Source organism: Spinacia oleracea, chromosome 5 (assembly GCF_020520425.1).
Source record: "Spinacia oleracea cultivar Varoflay chromosome 5, BTI_SOV_V1, whole genome shotgun sequence".
NCBI classification, from domain to species: domain Eukaryota; kingdom Viridiplantae; phylum Streptophyta; class Magnoliopsida; order Caryophyllales; family Amaranthaceae; genus Spinacia; species Spinacia oleracea.
This window is the reverse complement of record NC_079491.1, coordinates 1,998,278-2,017,420: the sequence shown is the minus strand read 5'-3', so window position 1 is coordinate 2,017,420 and position 19,143 is coordinate 1,998,278. Positions and strand designations below refer to the sequence as shown.

General features: G+C 32.2%; 1 protein-coding gene across 6 annotated transcripts; it reads left to right on the top strand.

Moving 5' to 3' along the window:
• The first annotated feature begins 3,654 nt into the window (after positions 1 to 3,654).
• LOC110784399 (uncharacterized) lies at positions 3,655 to 14,814 on the top strand. 6 transcript variants are annotated; one of them, XM_021988865.2, is made up of 15 exons: positions 3,655 to 3,894; positions 4,450 to 4,494; positions 4,593 to 4,861; positions 5,478 to 5,652; positions 5,868 to 5,951; positions 7,214 to 7,455; positions 7,549 to 7,765; positions 8,001 to 8,080; positions 9,625 to 9,709; positions 9,983 to 10,114; positions 10,221 to 10,334; positions 10,427 to 10,474; positions 10,894 to 10,978; positions 11,717 to 11,773; positions 12,931 to 13,451. In XM_021988865.2, exons 3-15 carry the CDS (start codon positions 4,635 to 4,637, stop codon positions 13,065 to 13,067), a joined length of 1,683 nt encoding a protein of 560 aa, XP_021844557.1. In that variant the 5' UTR covers positions 3,655 to 3,894; positions 4,450 to 4,494; positions 4,593 to 4,634; the 3' UTR covers positions 13,068 to 13,451. The 6 variants fall into 6 exon arrangements, with proteins under 6 accessions (XP_021844557.1, XP_021844568.1, XP_021844552.1 ...); XM_021988876.2 differs by having other exon boundaries at positions 4,450 to 4,528; positions 4,645 to 4,861; XM_021988860.2 differs by having other exon boundaries at positions 4,450 to 4,528; positions 4,627 to 4,861.
• Positions 14,815 to 19,143: the final 4,329 nt, after the last annotated feature.

Below are 19,143 nucleotides of genomic sequence, written 5' to 3'. Positions count from 1 at the left end.
TCATTTTAGGATTCAAATGATAGAAGAAAACTACAATGGGCCTGTTTGGCGGTTGGCTGATGTTTGGTGGCTGTTTCACTTGGCTTGTTTGATCGTTTGTTGTGTTCGCTCTATATGTTGGTTGTTTGACTGCAGATTTTCTAAAAATGTGTTTATTGGTAAAGTTGGTTGTTGGCTACTAGCTGTTTCATACAAAGTGTAATTACCAAAATGAAAAGCTAACAACTAATGTAAAAAGCTACTCTAGAGTAGCTTTTGAGTTTGGCCGGAAAAGCCGGTTTTTTCGCCGAAGAAAAAGTCATTTACTAAACATGTATTATTGGTTGTTTGATCACATAGAAAAGCCAAAAGTCAATGAAAAAGCCAGTTACTAGACATGCCCAATACTAGGGATGAAGTGTGTTATTAGAGGAGCGCATTCAAGAATAATTGTAGTCTTGGCTAAAGTTAATGCCATGACTTAATTTACTAATGTATGTTCCAGTTTTCACCAAAAGAAAAATTACATGATTATTCTCCCTATTAGAGACTTGATCAAGACCATTAGTGATGGAAATTTCTGTTATACACTGTTTCACTTAAAATTAAAGTTCATTTGGGAGAGACAACAAGACGACACGTGACACGACATTTATTAGATTATTTTAGTAGAAATTTATTGCAATCCAACTAATCTAATGAATTGAGACATATGAACCTTTTATATGAATTCAATTGATCTAATGAATTTATTGCAATTCAACTGATCTAATGATAAATCTGTCCATGCAAATCATTAACCAATAGTAAAAATATATTGCAAATCGAGACCAATTCATCTAAAAGGTCGTAACCAGTTAGACCTGTTCAACGGGCTGGGAGTCCGTTAGCAGCCCGAATCCAGCCCATTTTTAAAAGGGTTGAGCCCTTTACTTTTAGAAAAGGGTCAGGCCCGACCCGACCCGTTTAATTTTATTCATTGAAATACATACAAACTTCCAGTTCGTTACAGCCCGTTTAATATCCGGCCCGGCTTGACCCGAAAATATTGTAAGCCTGACCCGGCGGCTCGTTTAATTTTGACCCGGCCCGGCCCTAACTCGGCCCGTTGAACAGGTATATACCCAGTACACAAAACATCAACTATTACACTATCTAACTCTAACGCAGGTTTAGAGAAGGTTCAAATGTGCGCAACGCAACCAATTCTATCTCCATTTCATGATTATTCTTACTATTGTTACATTAAATTATTTAAATATGATGATTAATTAGCTGGATTATACATAAATCTGATCTGGATTTGATTTAGATGGGATTTCCAATAACACAAGCATGGATCGAGAAGGGAAGAATGTGAATGAGTCACATCACATGGGCTAGTATTTGATAAAACATGAATCTGAGCATCTGTAACCAAAATTGAGTCAACCCACATGTATAAAATGAATGATGTTGAGTAGCATAACCCATTGTGGTCTGGTAACTGTTTCTAATATAAGGAACATCTTCTCATTCATTGCAACTCAATGCACATGAATCAATCAAATTCCAATTTAATAAGAGAGAGGTATGACTAATGACTAATGATTTGTGATTTCTACATCATGTGAAAATAAAAATAAAAAGATTCCGGTGACTTGAATTGGTTTTCTGTCATGGTAAGAAAGATTGCAATATTTATAATTTGGATTGTTCAAATAAGTCAAGTGAATAGACTAATCGTTAATTGTCAACCAAGAACATGTGTATTGATATCGAAGAGAGGGGCATTTGTTTTTCTAGTTTTTATGTCTTTAAAAGGGTTGAAAATATAAGGTTAATCTTCCAGTTGGTCTGACGGATAAGAACATGCCAGACCGTCTTTAACAAGAATTTACAGTACCGCGAATTTAATAACTAAAATTGACTATACATTTTCAATACTTTTATGGTAAAATTTTATTGAGTCTAATACCTAAATTTTACCATGAAACTTTTTACGACTCAATTTTTTAAATTTCTCTGGATACGAAAATAGACTACTACATAAAAGTGAAAAAAACTAAAATTAACTAAAAAGATCTTGATGAGAATGTTTCACAAGAGCTACCATATCAAGTGTTCATTTAGTGCAAAACAAGCAAAGCCTTGAAGGCATAAACTATGACAAAGCATGTTTAAAACAAATTAAAGAACTTTTAATTATTTTAAAAAAAAAATGAAAATAGAGAATAAAAGATAGAGATTCTTAGCATTTAGCTAGATTCTTTCACCAAGTTGCTATTGTATGTGCTAATATCAAGGCCAGGCCAGCCAAACAGGCCCTTATTTCACTTCCTCCTCAGAAGCTTCCTACAAAGTACAAATCAATTTTCTAAAAACCATGGAATCTCCTCATGTATAGTGTTTTGTCCTAATAAATTATCGACCAAATCTAAGTCAAATCAATTTTCTTTTCTTAATAAATCTGTTTTTTCAATGTCTAATCGTAAACAATAAAACATCCAATACTATGTGTACTGTACCAAAAGGTCTTGCGCGTATAAGGAATACATAAATTTATTGTACACCAAGATAACTTTTACCCATTTTTTTTTGTAATTTTAACTTAGTTTTGATTAACTTTTATATTTAGTAAAAAAAAGTTGATAGATAAATATTTTAAAGGGTTAAATGATTAATCTTATACATTATTAGTGATTTTGAAGAAATAAGTTTTACTAAAATAAAAAATTTATCACTAAAAATAGACAACCTTTACATATGTAAGATTAACTTTTAAGCATTTTGAATTAACTTTTGTTTCGGTGTACAATATTTATTGTACACCATTTGTAAATAAGAATTTGTGATATTTTATTTACTATTTAGGTTTGTGAAATTGTCTTAAAATAATATAAAAAAAAAGGCAAAAGAAATACTTTTAATTAATATTATTAAGACATGTTGTGCTAGTTACTTTAAATAACCATAATATCTAATCCATCATCCATTGAGGAAAAACTACAACAAGAAAGGAAGTTTTACAACAACATTAATGTATAATAGTATAATACAAGCTAGATTACATACTACGGAGTAACACTTAAAATTTCTAAAATACAATATAGACCTCCTTTAGTCCTTTTAGATATAAACGTCTTCAATACATAAAACCATGTCTTGTTATATGAAGAAAATAGATTTTTCAGAGTATCTGACAACACCATTATTTATAAATGTAGTGATTTGAATCAATGACCGAGTACAAATGTACAATACGTCTACTATAACAAATCATACAAATACTTGTACAACACACCTCGATAATGCAATACATTATGCATCAAAAGTTGGCTCATGGTCGCTCATAAAATCAACATGTTACGTCCTACTCCGCAATATTCTACATGTCCTATTATTGATGGATGCACCATGCATATAATAATCTGAAAACAATAATGTACGGAGTATTTCATTCTATTTTATACATTTCATGCAAATTTACGAACAAAATGACTATCACAATGTAAGTTATGTAAATACATTTATTTATTATTTACCCGCTGCAATTTACAATTATCCGCACTTTGCAATTATAATTATTTTAAAAAGATTAGTAAGACAAAGAGACAATTATATCTCTTTTTTTGGTTGGGTGTTACTACTTTCCAATTAATAATTTGTCATTTATATTACACAACATAGTCTATGAATTTCCCCCCAAAAATACCCCAAATAAATACTAACTTTCAAAGTGAGAAGAGGAGAGAGATCATGCGGGCAACGAGGACTCTGTAGCTATCATTCGTCGTCAACTTCTCCGATTTCTTCGCTAATTTTTTCTCTTTTTCTTCATTTTTCTTTCAATTTTTATTTCTGCATTTCATTTTCTGAGGTTTTCGCGGGCCGACGATCACTGCAATTTCTCTTCGGTCTGCGAATATCCCCACGGTAATCTCTCGCATTCTCCAATTTTGACTTTATTGCCTAATTTTTTGTAATTTTTTCGGCAATTTTATGCTAATCTAGGGTTTTTATTTTCGATATGATGATCAATTTGATATTGTTTGATTGTGTATCCCTCTATTTTTTTGGTCGGTTGTAATTTTCTCAGGTTGAGGTGATTTTTCCATGATTTTTGTGTTTTATTATGATCATAATATTTGTTCTATTGAGTTTTTGATCCTGTATTGTTAGTTTCAACTGGATTACATGGAGTTTTTATTTCGATTTTATGGTTCTTATTGAAAACTAAAATTTAGATCAACCGTTTTGAATTTTGATTGATCAATGCTACCATGGAACAAATTATTTAAATTTTGCAGGAGTTTATTATATGTTTGTGTTATATTTTGATTACAATGCGGGAGGGAAATCTTAGGTTTGATATAATTGCGATTGGCAAATACTGCAATTAGAAAGTGAAATGCTGTGATTGTTTTGATGTTCAATCCTTTTTATATAATTGCAATTAGCAAATACCAACAGTTTTGAATCATATTGTAGGGTAATTCAAATTTGAAGCAGAGATTTTGCGTCTTGCAATACGAGGTTGGATTGATTCAGTTCACTAGTTGCAGATGAGGTGATTATTGGTGTGTTACCAAAATTTGTTTATTGTTGATTTTATGCTATCCTGGAACTTTCAGGAAGCCTCTGAAAATTTGTGAGATCTTGATATAGTGAGGGATATGGATTCAGCCAAGAGTTGGTTTCATAAGTTGCAGCCGCGTGATAAGTTGAGGTCTTCATCGAAAAAGAAGGACTCCGGGATGTTGGGAGGCAAGGAAGGGTCTGCTCCAACATCAGATGATGAATCGCCGTCAAATGTCACACAGCAGAGGGTTGCAGCAGCAAAGCAATATATCGAAAAACACTACAAGGAGCAAATGAAGAATTTGCAAGAGAGGAAGGAGCGGTATGCTTTGAGAACTTTGATAATATGTGTGATCTATATCCTGATTTAGAACTTGGCAAGTTGGAAGAATTTTTATCAAGAGTAGGTTGACTTCTAGTGATTGATGCATTGTTACCTGGTTCACTAGTTTGAGATTTGCTAAATTAGACCAAAAAGGTATCATTTTCATGTTATAGTTTGCTTTTTTGGTTCGCGGTTCGTGGGGTGATTAGGGAATTAGGTAACACTGGATTGATGGAATCTTGACTTTGCCGAGCAACCTAGACTCTCTATTGCAAAAATTACTTACTATAAACATCAGTGTGACATTTATTGCACTACGTAAATTTATACACGAGAAACTGCATGATCACTGACCTTTTATTTTGTACGAGCTATATAGAATTCATAGTGCTATCTGTTGTTTCTACTTTGCCATTTTCGATGGACATGAATTTAGTAATCAATTTTATGTTTTTTTCTTCCCATCTGGTTATAGTGAATAACCGTCATATATGCCAGTGCATATGATTGTCATTATGAGGGATGTGGGGCTGGTGTGCAAAGTTGGGTTCGAATTAAATTTAAAAGTTAATATGAAGATTACTTGACTTATACCACATGCTTTTTTGAACAGTCGGAGTGTGTTAGAAAGGAAGTTGGCTGATGCTGATGTGTCCGAGGAAGACCAGAACAACTTATTAAAGTTTTTGGAGAAGAAAGAGACTGAGTACATGCGCCTTCAAAGGCATAAAATGGGTGCCGATGATTTTGAACTATTGACAATGATCGGAAAGGGTGCATTTGGCGAGGTATGTGATTTTCAAGTTGTTTAATTCTTACAAGCATGGGTATTTTTAGAAACACTTATGTTAAACTGTTGGTCTGGCACACCAGATTTATAAATTTGATTATTTGAAGAAATCTCTTAAATGAATGTATTCTTTTGGCATTTTTTCTATTCTTGAATGAACTTTGTGTTGTTTGTGTGCTGTTATTGTTAATTGGTCAAATTTCTGTGGGGCAGGTCAGGGTTTGTAGGGAAAAGACAACAGATCATGTATATGCTATGAAAAAGCTCAAAAAGTCAGAGATGCTTCGACGAGGGCAGGTATGCCTATCTCTACTTTTTTTCTGCCTGCCATTATTTCAAATTGTGCTTGTATGTAGATTGTATACTCTTTGCAACTTCATTGGCAAGTTTACTTTTGTCTTTTCTCGAGGCCTCTATGTAGGTGGGAGCTTTGTGAGAGGAAGTAGATTGATGGTATTGTTGCTCGTGTTGTGTGTATGTGTGTGTGCACGCGCATGCACGAGAATGTACACTACTGTCGTCACAACTGGTTGTTAAATGTTTGTTTCCTTGTACTTTCATTAGAAATATAGCAGTAGAGATTACATCTAGACGTGAGTCTTTTACTTTCAGAAAATTGATGTTTATATAGTGCGACTAGATCAACAAAATGAGAAACATACCAGCAAAACACAACAGTTCTTAACTTCTTAAGAAAAATGCTAGCCTTCACGGTAAATCATCTAGCAAGCTGACTCTTTACTCCAAAGAATTAGAGAACAGTGTGCACCAGAAGGTTGGAATTGCATTCACTAGGGTTCTTTTTTGTGGAAATATATCTATACTCTTTCTGTCCCGTATAAGAGTCTTAACGGACTATGATTAAGGCAAAGTCTTAACATATAAATTTAGCAATTATTGTTTTGCCAATTGCCACTTGCCACTTGGAATCCATCAAACAGAGCTGTAAAGGAAATATATACTATATGGAAGGAAACTAGTAAAGGAAGCCTATTACTAAATGGAAGGAACCTCTCAATCTAGGATGAACAAGAATCAATACAGAGAGTTTTATAAATCTGCTTATTGTATACATTATTGACAAATTGGGAAACCAAAGTGTAGAGAAATCTTCGGACACTCATTACAAAAACATAAAGCAGAAACCCTGTCCCTAATATAGTAGCAATTAACACTTGGTTTCCGATTTGCATGCCAAGCTTCCTTTTCTGATTATGGATTATAATTGTATGTTTATGATGTTTTTTTTAAGAAATCTAATAACATATGGGTATTCTAAGGTTATCAAATCTACATCAAATAACAGTATTACACAAATTATTTCTTATCCTATTGAAAGGGAACATACAAAAAAATATACAACGTTCCAATGCCGCAAAAACCGGAACATCACAGTCTTGGACTAACATACCCTATGCCTTTAAAGATGGAACCTATTACTTATCATGAGATCTTCTAACTGGTGTATGGTATAATATTAGTTTATTAGCTGAAACGACCAATTTCAAAATATGTCATGTTTATTTACTGATATACTGCCAATTTCCTTCTAATTGTAGGTTGAACATGTAAAAGCTGAAAGGAATCTTCTTGCTGAAGTTGACAGCAATTGCATTGTCAAGCTTTATTGTTCATTTCAAGATGAGGAATACTTGTATCTCATAATGGAGTATCTTCCCGGTGGTGATATGATGACTTTACTCATGAGGAAGGATACATTAACAGAAGACGAGGCAAGATTTTATGTTGCAGAGACCGTTTTGGCTGTTGAATCTATCCACAAACATAATTACATTCACAGGTTTGTGACTGACGTATATTGTTTTGTTTTATTGATTGGTGTAGCGATCTTGAATGGTGCGCAACTGATTGACCTACATTGACTTTTTTGCAGAGATATTAAGCCCGACAACTTGCTGCTTGATAAATATGGGCACTTGAGACTATCGGACTTTGGACTTTGTAAACCACTAGACTGCAGTACCCTTGAAGAAAAAGATTTTGAAGTTCAGAGTGGAAATGGAGGTTCAGCTAATGATGATGGCTCTACAAAACCAAGACGTACGCAGCAAGAGCAGCTTCAACACTGGCAGAAGAATCGGCGAATGCTTGTATGTTCACAATTTTATTGTTGGAAGATTTTTTATTACTTGTTTTTGAATCATTATTTCCTTGGACTGTGCAGCTTGAAAGTATATAGTTAGCAATTAATGCTTTTCTTTTATGCGCCCAAATGTTATCTTTGAACCCTTTGTTAGTTCTACCGTTATGCAACATGTGAAAAGTTATAGGGTGTTGCTATACGGGCTAGGACTCTATCTTATGATGCTAATATTTGACGTGCAGGCTTATTCTACCGTTGGTACACCTGATTATATTGCTCCAGAAGTCCTGTTGAAGAAGGGTTATGGAATGGAATGTGATTGGTGAGTAATTCAATTAGCTCTTCTACCGGCAACCTAAGTGTGGAAACTAATCTGAATTTTGGTGGTGCTAAACACTATACAATCTATTATTTTCTATGTCAAAGGATAAAACATGTTTTTTTCAGTTTATTGGCTATTTTCTATTTAATTGTCGCTACTCACCATGTGACCCAAAAGAACGAAAAAACTAACTGCTTCCTGTTTAGCGGAAAAGATTCCAATTCTGAATAAGATACTTGAAAATGTCTGATTTAGAAAATTTTCATTTCTAATAACTTATGCTCAATATCATGTCTTTATTTGCTGAATAAGGAAGATTTTTAAAATTATTTTCACTATCCTTAAGACATACTGTTGAAAAGGGACATGTAGGAGCTCATTAAGAGTTTGAAGTGGTGTATCATATCATATTTTAAATAAATTGTAACCTTTGCCAATTGTTTTGTTGTTCAACCTTTATCTCCTTTATCTTTTATGACCATTTCTCAACTTCGACAAAAAGGCTTACCTAAATCCCCTACATTGCATTGTACCGTCTAATTTGCTTGGGTGTACCAATACGCTTACTTGACCCAGGGATGGTGATTTAGGTCAATGCGCAGATCACAAAGCCAAAAGCTCGTACATAGAGTGCAAGAATCTCTGAGCCTATGCGATATTCTAGAAGCCCTTTCATAAACCAACTTAAGAGTAATAAGACTAAAAACTATGCCTTGAATATTGGCAAGTTAAGATACAAAACTATCATCTTGTCATTTGGACTGATTAATAAGTGATTGTAAACTGGAATTGGAGTTACTAGATCGAGTTGCGGAAAGGAACTTGGTGAGCCAATTCATTCATCTGTATAATTGGTTATCTGTGCAATAAATACATATTGGGAAGGGATTTAATATAATCATACCTCTTCAACAAAGGAGAGCTTTCTTGTTAAAGAGGAATGAAAAAGCATCAGCAGTTGCTTACACTTGTAAGCATGTCAGCTTAACATTTCAACCTCTGCATGACTCTACTTATGGAATTCATAAATTGCCTGCTATGCGGAGTCCTGTTATGATACCTTGAACTATAAAGAACATGAAGGTACAGTTGACATTTAGATTCAATTAGTGAAGTCAGTCAAGTCACAACTCAGAGGTTACATACTACGAGCTTAGTAAGGACTGAAAAGGTACTTCACACACTTTTGGGATTAAGATATATTTGGAACTCTTCTGATGGCTGGGTCGTACTGTTTTCCTTTCAATACCAACAAACATATTAGTTAAAAGAAAAGATTCATACGCTTGGTACTTAACCCAGGTTTAACCACTTTAATCTGAAACATATGGCCCATGGATGGATATTAATGTAAAAGCTTCTTGTCCATCTTTGTTCACTTTACGAATATTTTCTTAGATATGATCTCATATCGTTGTTTTTGCCAATTTATATTACATGTTTGTATATTTAACCCACAGTTGACTGTGCCATGTTGATATTTACAGATGATATACCTCTTTGATAATGTTTCCGTCTGAAGTTGTATGGTTATTGTTCTACAGGTGGTCATTAGGGGCAATTATGTTTGAAATGCTTGTAGGATATCCACCTTTTTATTCAGATGATCCCATGACAACATGTAGGAAGGTAAATATTGAAATTCACTCGTTTGCTTCATCAACTTAAGCTCTCATATGTCTAAATGTCAGTTGCTTAATCCACAATTGTTTGAAAACGATTGTTGGTATCAGGACATTGTAATATTAGGCGTTACTTTTATGAGTTATCTATATTAGCTGGAATATAAAGCTTTATCTTTTTCCCCTTAGGATTGCTGGTATAACTGTTGTAAACTTATTGATGTTTTCTAGATTTTATGTGCCAGAAATGGTTCAAAGGTTCTCCTTCCACATTGTGCAGATAGTAAACTGGAGAACTCATTTAAAGTTCCCTGAGGAAGCAAAGATATCTCCAGAAGCAAAAGACCTCATTAGTAAACTGTTGTGCAATGTTAATCAGAGACTTGGGTCGAATGGTGCTGATGAAATAAAGGTGTTGTATGGTCTGTCCTTTTTCTTGGTTATTTGAGAGATTTAAAGTTTCTAAGATATAAGAAGCTAATCCTTTACTTCTGTATATATATAAATTATAATGTTAGGTTCATCCGTGGTTTGATGGTATTGATTGGAAAAGGATATACCAAATGGAAGCTGCATTTCTCCCTGAGGTTAATGACGAGTTGGACACACAGAATTTTGAGAAGTTTGATGAGGTACCCTCACCTCTTTGCAGTGTTACTGGAAACATACCCCTTTTTTTTGCGTTTATGGAATGATAAATATACAGTTTTATTGATTTATACAGGCTGACTTTCAATCTCAATCAACATCGAAGACAGGTCCATGGAGAAAGGTAGATTGTGCTTTTAGTCTTCATTTTTTCTTTTCTGATTTTAGTTTCATATTAGCCTCCTGTGCTTCTAAATAACTTTAGATGCGATATTAAGTGTTGCTCAGTTTCTCTTGGTTTGAACTTAAAAGTATATAGTTGTCTAGGCTACTATAGTTGGCTTGGTTATCTAAATAAACAGGGGGTTCTAAGATAACAAATATATTGCCTCTGTTTCTTCCTTTACATTGTTATTATTGTAATGAGTTGCAACAACCAATTCTACTTCAGTACTATCTTTCATCTATTAATCTGTTTTCTTGTGTTTTTTCCTTTTTCTCTCTTTCAGAAGTATCATGGTATTTGTTTCCATTTTTATCCCTTTTCTGTTTCTCTACGTCTAATTTTCCTTTCCTCTCTTTTTTATTATGGCCTTTCTACAGATGCTTTCATCTAAGGATCTAAATTTCGTGGGCTACACTTACAAGAACTTCGAAATTGTGAATGATTATCAAGTTCCAGGCATTGGTATTCCATCTCTTGCTCCTCTCCGACACTGCACTTTAACAATTGTGTCACTTGTGTATATGTTTGCATTTGGATTTTGTATGATAAAATGACTGACTGAGATTCATAAATCTGATTCTACCTGAGAAACAGATTTTAAGAATTTTTGAGGTCCATTAGTACTCATTGAGATGAAATGTTTAACGTTGTCCCAGAATAACTATTCCTGTCCCATAGTGACTGATCTAGTGGACTATTCATGCATAATAAGAGGTGCAATTCAATAACGAGTTAGCAGGACATTAAAATTTGAATTAATATGTATTGAAATAATAGTATGAGTAATCGTGGTAAAACATGGTAAGTCCAATCTGATTCTTGTTACTCCTTTGGTATTCCCTCCATCCTTGGAAGAAGTTTATCTCTCCATTTTTAATGTTATAAAGTCATATACATCCTCAAATGTGCCCCTCCAGTGTCGGGTGATTGGAGGAGCAGTCAATAAGCAGCTGCTTTTTATAGTGGCAAATGTGTAAAGTAAGGGATTGGTGTCTCAGTCTCATGGTTATCATTGGTATGCTGTATGCATCCCAAAAGTGGGAGGAATTTTATTTTGTTTTGTTTAATGTTTGTATTGATGCCGCCTGTATTGGGTCTTTTTGTGAGGCCCTTTTACCACAAAACAAATTCTTTCTGCAATGTCTAGTATTTTCATATAATGATGAATCTTGATGTTGGTATTCTGGTGACTACTTGCAGCTGAATTAAAGAAGAAAGACAACAAGCCCAAGAGGCCATCAATTAAGTCACTCTTTGGTAAGTATATACCTCTGGTTGTTTTCCTTGAGTTTGAGTTTCTATTATTTATACCCATCACCATTTTGTACTTGGTTAAGAAGGCTGGATTATTGTGAAACCTCCATTGAAGTTTTATAAGAATGTTGCTTTACCTGGAACTGCTAAAACAAATATTGCTGAAAGAGCATATAGATTTGGTTTCCCTACACAGGTGTTATGTCCGTATATAACAAGTAGTATTCCTTTTTTCAAAACTCATCTCATTTAATAGTCCTCTTTTTCCCTCCTACCTTTCATGCAACTTACATTGACCTGTAGTTACTATTGCAACTCACCATGATTGGTTGCATAAGAACATTGAGTAAGGTTGCTCTATTTCTATAAACTGCCCGTTGCTATGTGCTGCCACCACTATGCTTCCAGCCCTTAGGAGAAAGGGTTTTACTAGTTCTATTATACTATTTTTTTCATTTCGATATCCCTCCCTCGAATTATTCTCAAATCTCAAGTTGTTACATGGATGCATGTACTTTTTGAATATTTCGATATATAAAGAGTTGAAGTTAATGAAATAGCCTACTTTTGGATAAACCTGCCCCTCTTATGCTCCGTTTGGTTTGGTGTAAAACGTTTTCAGTGCAAAATGATTTTCCATGGAAAACATTTACCAAGGGAAAACACAATTCCAAACTAATTTTCCTTTGTTTGGTTCCTTAAAAGAAAATGGGAGAAGATGGTGAAGATTGAGGTGAAGAAGGGAGAGGGAGATGAGGAGGAAAGGTGGAAAAGTGGTTTCTATCCCTTTCAAATGGAAAAAGTTTTTCCACCTTTGAGAGAGTTGTGGAAAATTGTTTTTAATCCCTTGACAAACCAAACAACGTAAAATGATTGAGAAAGGGGGAAATCGTTTTCCATGAAAACGTTTTACACCCTACCAAACGGAACCTTATTCTCCTTTTCTATTAGAAGATGATACAAGTGAGACAAATGCAAGGCAAAGGAATTGCTTAATCTAACCAGTAAAAGGGATAAAACTGATTTGGTCATTTTTCTGGATTTTTTTTGTCCATTTGAGATAATTATTCGGACTCATCCAATCATATGTATCGATAGATGACTACTCCCGGATTTTTTTTTTTTCTTTTTTTTTCACACATTATTCTGTTGTGCACCAGAGGACGAGTCATCAGATTCATCAGAAGCAGCAACCAGTGGTGATCAATCTGTTCATGGAAGCTTCTTAAATCTCTTGCCTCCTCAATTAGAAGTATCCTCGAATCAATCCGATACACCCCCATCAAAGTTTTCTTAAATACTATTAGGTGACCAAGGAATATCTGACCAATTCTTAATCTGGTCAGTTTATGATAATCCTTGTTTGCATTTACAACATTTGGTATACATTTTCGAAAGGTTTAGGAGAATCTTATTACAAGCTAATTTCCAGCCTTGCTCCTCTGATTTTTCATTTCCATTACTGTAAAATTTCCCCCCCAAAAGTAACCCAAAACCAAACTGTAAAGTGAAGTCAATACTGTTTGTTGATGACCGATAATGCCCCCTATTCTTTTTGTTCCAACCTTTGTACTGTCAAAACCTTCAAACATGTATCTTGTACAAATGTATTGCTTGTGTTATGTTCTTGGGTTTCCCTTTGGTTTAATGAGAGATAAGTTTCTGTAGTGTTCAGATTCAATTCCCCTTTGTTCAGAACTTTAGATAGCCATATTACAGGTATACTGATACTTGCAACAAGATTCTTGTTTCTTGTTATTACCGCATTGTTCGGCATTTTTGCTGATCACACAGTTGTGACCTAAACTTCACGTTCAACAAGCGTCTTGATGAGAAGCTTTGCACAGGACAATTGGCCCGAACCTTGTCCCGGCCTGGCCCGACATAATGGACAGATTTTTATTGTCGCGGCCCGACCTGAACCTGGCCCGCCCCGCCTTTTGGTCAGGTCTACAACACTACGGAGTACTATTTTCTCTAAAGAATGTGTTTTCTTTACAAGTGCGATAATAGTTTGCAACTTTGCACTCCCTTTATCTGGAATTAATTGTCGCGACCCCTTAATTAATTAAGGAGTTTCAGACTACTTTCAGTATTGTTCCTTTTTCTCTTTTTTTGTTATGTTAATGAGAAAAGAAAACCAAGCGGACTACCTGAATCATCCTTATACTTCAGTATTGTTCTACTGAATACCATTTACAACACTTATCTCCTCCCACACTTCTTGCTAGTCCATATAAGTGAGAATTTGAGAAAGTATCTCTTAGTCTTAGATAGTAGACTCTCATAGTCTCACTTTCTTTTTCTTTTTTCTATGCCAATGATTCTTGACCTAATAGTTAAATTAAAGGTCTGTGTACGATAGCTCTTATGTACGAATCCTCGTTTTCGTCTGTAATTTTATTATTGCCCTATTTGCACCGATAAGAAAAGTCCCTTTTCAATAACACCCTCATTATTTTGAGGTAATGCTGAAAAATCCCTTTATACTCTTAGTTTAATAATTAATACACTTACAAATTTGTATATACACACTCATTTAAGTTGGGTATTTTGGAAAATTTAATCACAATCTACTTTGTTTTTATAGAAAACATGACGAGTTTCAGGACATCCCAAAATAGTATATGTGTATATGAATCCGAGACTGAAGAAGTAACAGAAAGTTCGTGATGCACAAGATGATAGCAGCAAGAAAGATTTCTAAGGACTAATACTTGTGCTAGCTTGAGTAACTTCGGGGTTCAGTGCTCATATTTTCCACACAAAACCCTTAATTATGTACATTTCATATGTTTCGCTTATTTAATTTACATGTATTTGTAAATTGTAATCACTTAAAATTATTTCCTTTAGATAAATTTGACTGGTTTATTTCTTTGACAATAATGTACTAGTAGAAATTTGTTAACTATAGTGTCTAGAATGACAATTAGTAATGAGCTGGAAGAAAATTAATCAGCTATTTATGACAAATGTGAATGTGATCATGCAATTTTCTTTGGATTACTAGTAAATTCAATATACTAATCTTAAACTTCTGATGTCTTTGACTTTGGATTACTAGTAAATTCAATATAACTCGTTGTAAAATACTCCGTACCTATTAGCAAGGTTATCAAAATCGCGATTCTACTTTGAATTGGAAGGGATTCTTAGAATCGAATCGTAAAATCAAATCTTAGAATTGTAAGATTCTACAAACAAACATAATCAACCAGATTTTATTCTCAAATTTCATTTATAGTGCTTATATTATAGGGAAAAACACTTAATAATTGAAATATATATATTGTTGCCTAATAGTTATATAAGCAATAATTAACAATATTTTTCTATTAATTACTTTCTCCACATGATTCAAATTTACAAGGTTTTCGCTAGTCGAGAAAAAAGTGTAGAATCGTAATTCGAAATGTAAGACATATTTGAATCGTAAAATCGTAAAATTCTATGATTTGAATCGCGATTTTAATAACCATGTCTATTGGTATATTCTTAGCCATGTATTACAGAAGTCCCGTTTGGGACCGCTATGCGCGTAAAACTGCTGGTATCATTATTGGATTAATTTTAACTACTATGTTAGATACTATAAGTATTTGACTAAAAAGTATAACTATTTGGTTAGAGAATATAATTAGTAATAATATACTATCACAATTTGACCACATTGAATAACTACGTACACTTACCATTCCAACTTTTATATCCACCTTCATGAAGGTATTGTGGTATTTGAGTCGTCTTTCCAGAATCAGTCTCCACAACAATTATAAAGATCTAACCAGACAAACAAGGGGGACAAATTATAACCTACAACATCATACAAACATAATAGTTATATCAGTGTAAATATCATGTATTAATATATAAATATAATTTGTTTTCAGCAAAGAGAAAAAGAACATGTATTAATATATAAATAGTTAGCTTAAGACTCATGCAACACACGAATAAAATTAAATTTGTTTACAAAGTATTATTAATTACTCGTAAATAATATTATAAATAAGAAATATTTTTAATAATAAACTAATATGTTGTTACGACGTAGTAAAATTTTAAATTTGTATAAAACACAATTAGTTCAAAGTGGTCAATTAAGCATAAATTATACTGCATAAGTAAACTACAATTAAACCTCGTTATTTTTAATTTAGTTTCACTTTTTTCGTGAAAAATGAATAGAAATCATGTTTAAAAATAAGTTAAATTTAAGAAACATAAGAGTTAAATGATTTTTCTACATTTTTAGGGGTTAAAATTGAAACATTTTTTTTTTTGTAAAATGAAAAACCTGATTATTCCGGACAACGTCTAATAATTGAGACATTAGACAAACCTAATTATTTCGGACAACGTCTATTAATTGATTGAGACATTAGAAAAACCTGGTTATTTCGGACAGCATCTAGTAATTGTTCACGATAGGGGTAGACTGACAATGGTTTCCGGTCCTCCTAAGCACCGATAAAAAATAAAAACAAACAAAATAAAATTCAGCAAAGAGAAAAAGAACATGTATTAATATATAAATAGCTAGCTTAGAATTCGTGCAACGCACGGATGAAATTTAATTTGTTTACACAATATTATTATTAATTACTCGTAAATAATATTATAAATAAGAAATATTTTTGATGAACTAATTAGTTCAAAGTGGTCAATTAAGCATAAATTATACTACGTACGTAAACTACAAATTAAATCTCGTTATTTTTAATTTAGTTTCACTTTTTCCGGAAAAATTAATAGAAATCATGTTTAAAAATAAGTTAAGTTTAAGAAACATAATAGTTAAGTGATTTCTCTACATTTTTAAGGGTTACAAATTACAATTGAAACATTTTTTAAAAAAATTAAAGTTTTTTTCAGGGATTATAAAAGCCTGAGTTATATAAATTGATATAAGTTTATAACTTAAATATAATTCGAGTCTAGGTTAATACTCAGGTTGTATATTAAATTTCATATAATTTCATCATTGTTACATTTATAATAATACTAGATTTTAGCCCGTGCGATGCACGGTTCTATTAAATTGTTAAGTTAAAATAAAACTTCTATTAGTTTTTTTTTTGGATTGAATTTTCATTTTAGATTTACTTTTTAATTATTAGAGTGTTTGATTTTGGATGAAGTTGTATACGAGTAATATAGTAATTAATTAATAAAAATATCTACGTGGCACCTAATTATTTATCTACGTGGCACTCGACTTTTTTAATTCAAAATAATTTCAAAATCTTATTTCTCATCGGCCGAAACTATTAGATTTCCTACATGGCGCTCTAATATTGGATTAGTGTTTGATTTTGGGTTGAATTTTATTTTAGATTAGTATTTGATTTTGGATGGATTTTATTTGAGATTTATTTTATTTTTTTATCCAAAAATAAATTAGAAATCTTATTTTTCATTGCCGAAATTATTATATTTTCTTCGTGGCGCTCTAATAATTCAGCAAATATAAATATAAATTTTTAGATTTCAAATCGGGCGTCCTTAATTTTGGCTATTAAGGTCCTTACTTTCTCATGTACTATATTAATTAAAATGCATTGAAAACCCCCACCCATGTACCATATTTTAATTTCTTATGTACTACCCTGTATATTCTCTTTCTCATGTACTTTATTCGACTTTTCCATGCAACTCAATCATCTTTTGTACTCCATCTGTCCCTTAATACTCGCACCGTTTTGACTTTTTGCACTATTCACATAATTCACTTTGACCCTATTTTATTTCTAGTATATAAAAAAAATGTTAGTATATAATATAGTGTTGGCTTCATCTTAATATATATTTTCAAAATATTAAATTTTTTATAAGTTTTTATAATATGTAGTTAAAGATATTGGTGGTCAAAGTTGTGCATCGACATGCGTGTCCAGTCAAAACGGTGCGAGTATTAAGAGACGGAGGGAGTATCTTTTTTCACTTTTCCATGTACTATATTTCATTTTTCTTAAAACTCGTATTTTTGGTCAAACGGAGCTATAAATATGGGATGGAGGGAGTATTATATAGGGGGACACCAAAAGCTCAATTACTAAATTAATCTCATGAGTTCTCTTATGTAATAGAGATATTCTCCTTCCCCGTGTAATTTTCTTCCATTTTACCTGTACTATATTCTACTCTCTCATACAAATTCATCATCAATGTACTATATTTCAATTTTTCACACACTATATTCCACTTTTCTTAAAATTCGTGTTTTTTGTCAAACAACTATAATTTTGGGACGGAGGGAGTATGATATAAATTAACACAAGATATATAATTTATTGTTGTTTATTATAAAAATACCATTTGTCATTCCTAGTTATATATTTCTGTTTTAGTAAAACTTTGTCAATATATTAAAGTTTAGATAAGTACTTTTGTTATAACTTATTGAATGTAAGTTATGACCCATACACAATATATTATAGAAAATATGATCAAAATTACCACAAGATACGATATGTTTTTTATAGAAATTTATTTGTCATTATTTGTTCCTTCATATGAGTATATTGTTGTTTTGGCCTAAATCTCGTCAATAGAATATTGATTCTATGTTACGATATGTATTTTAAACTAAAATTGGTACTACTTATAATATAAATGTTCATTGTGTTCGTCAAAATATTATTTCAAGTTTAAGACAATTGTGTAAAATTTTCAAATGACAGATTGAAGCATTTTTGGAAAAAAGATGTTCACATAAGTTTGTATTAACAAAAAAAACTACGACAATACCCATCCTCGTAAAATTTATTATATTTCAATATTAGGGGGGGGGGAGGAATCAACTTGTATTAGTATTATTCAAATTTTTGATAATTTATTAACATAAATTATATTATCAATCTACAAAAACATATCAATATGATTTTTTTATAATTATTGTAGTGACTAAAGTCATTAAGTATGCTAAGAGTGTGAAAAAAATAGGATAATAATATTGCAGTTGAAATTCATTTGTTAAGGTTGTAAAATCATATGTTTTTTTTATTATAGTTATTAGTAACATATAATGCAATATTAGAAAATCAATGTAATAGTGCAGTGTAGAATACATTTTTTCCATGTTAAATGATTGATATTTCTCATATTAATATTCGAAAATCAATAGTAACTTTGTAGCTAGTGTATTATTTCGATTCTTGCCATAATAAATGACCTCGTAATATTTCTTATAATATACACCGTATATTGTTCTATAATATGGAAGGAAACAAATTAGAAAATATATAGTTTTTTAAAAGCTTTTTTTAATGGAGTACACATTATAAAATTAAATTAATTAAATTAAAAAGTCAAAGACACACCAAGAGATGACACGTGTCAATCATGGTGTGTCTTTTAGTATATAGTTA

Bases quoted from the DNA above. Each gene is read 5' to 3' on its own strand.
- LOC110784399 (XM_021988865.2), top strand. From the start codon at position 4,635: ATGGATTCAGCCAAGAGTTGGTTTCATAAGTTGCAGCCGCGTGATAAG. The intron at 4,862-5,477 runs GTATGCTTTGAG...TTTTTTGAACAG, and splicing joins TTGCAAGAGAGGAAGGAGCG to TCGGAGTGTGTTAGAAAGGA. The intron at 11,774-12,930 runs GTAAGTATATAC...GTTGTGCACCAG, and splicing joins ATCAATTAAGTCACTCTTTG to AGGACGAGTCATCAGATTCA.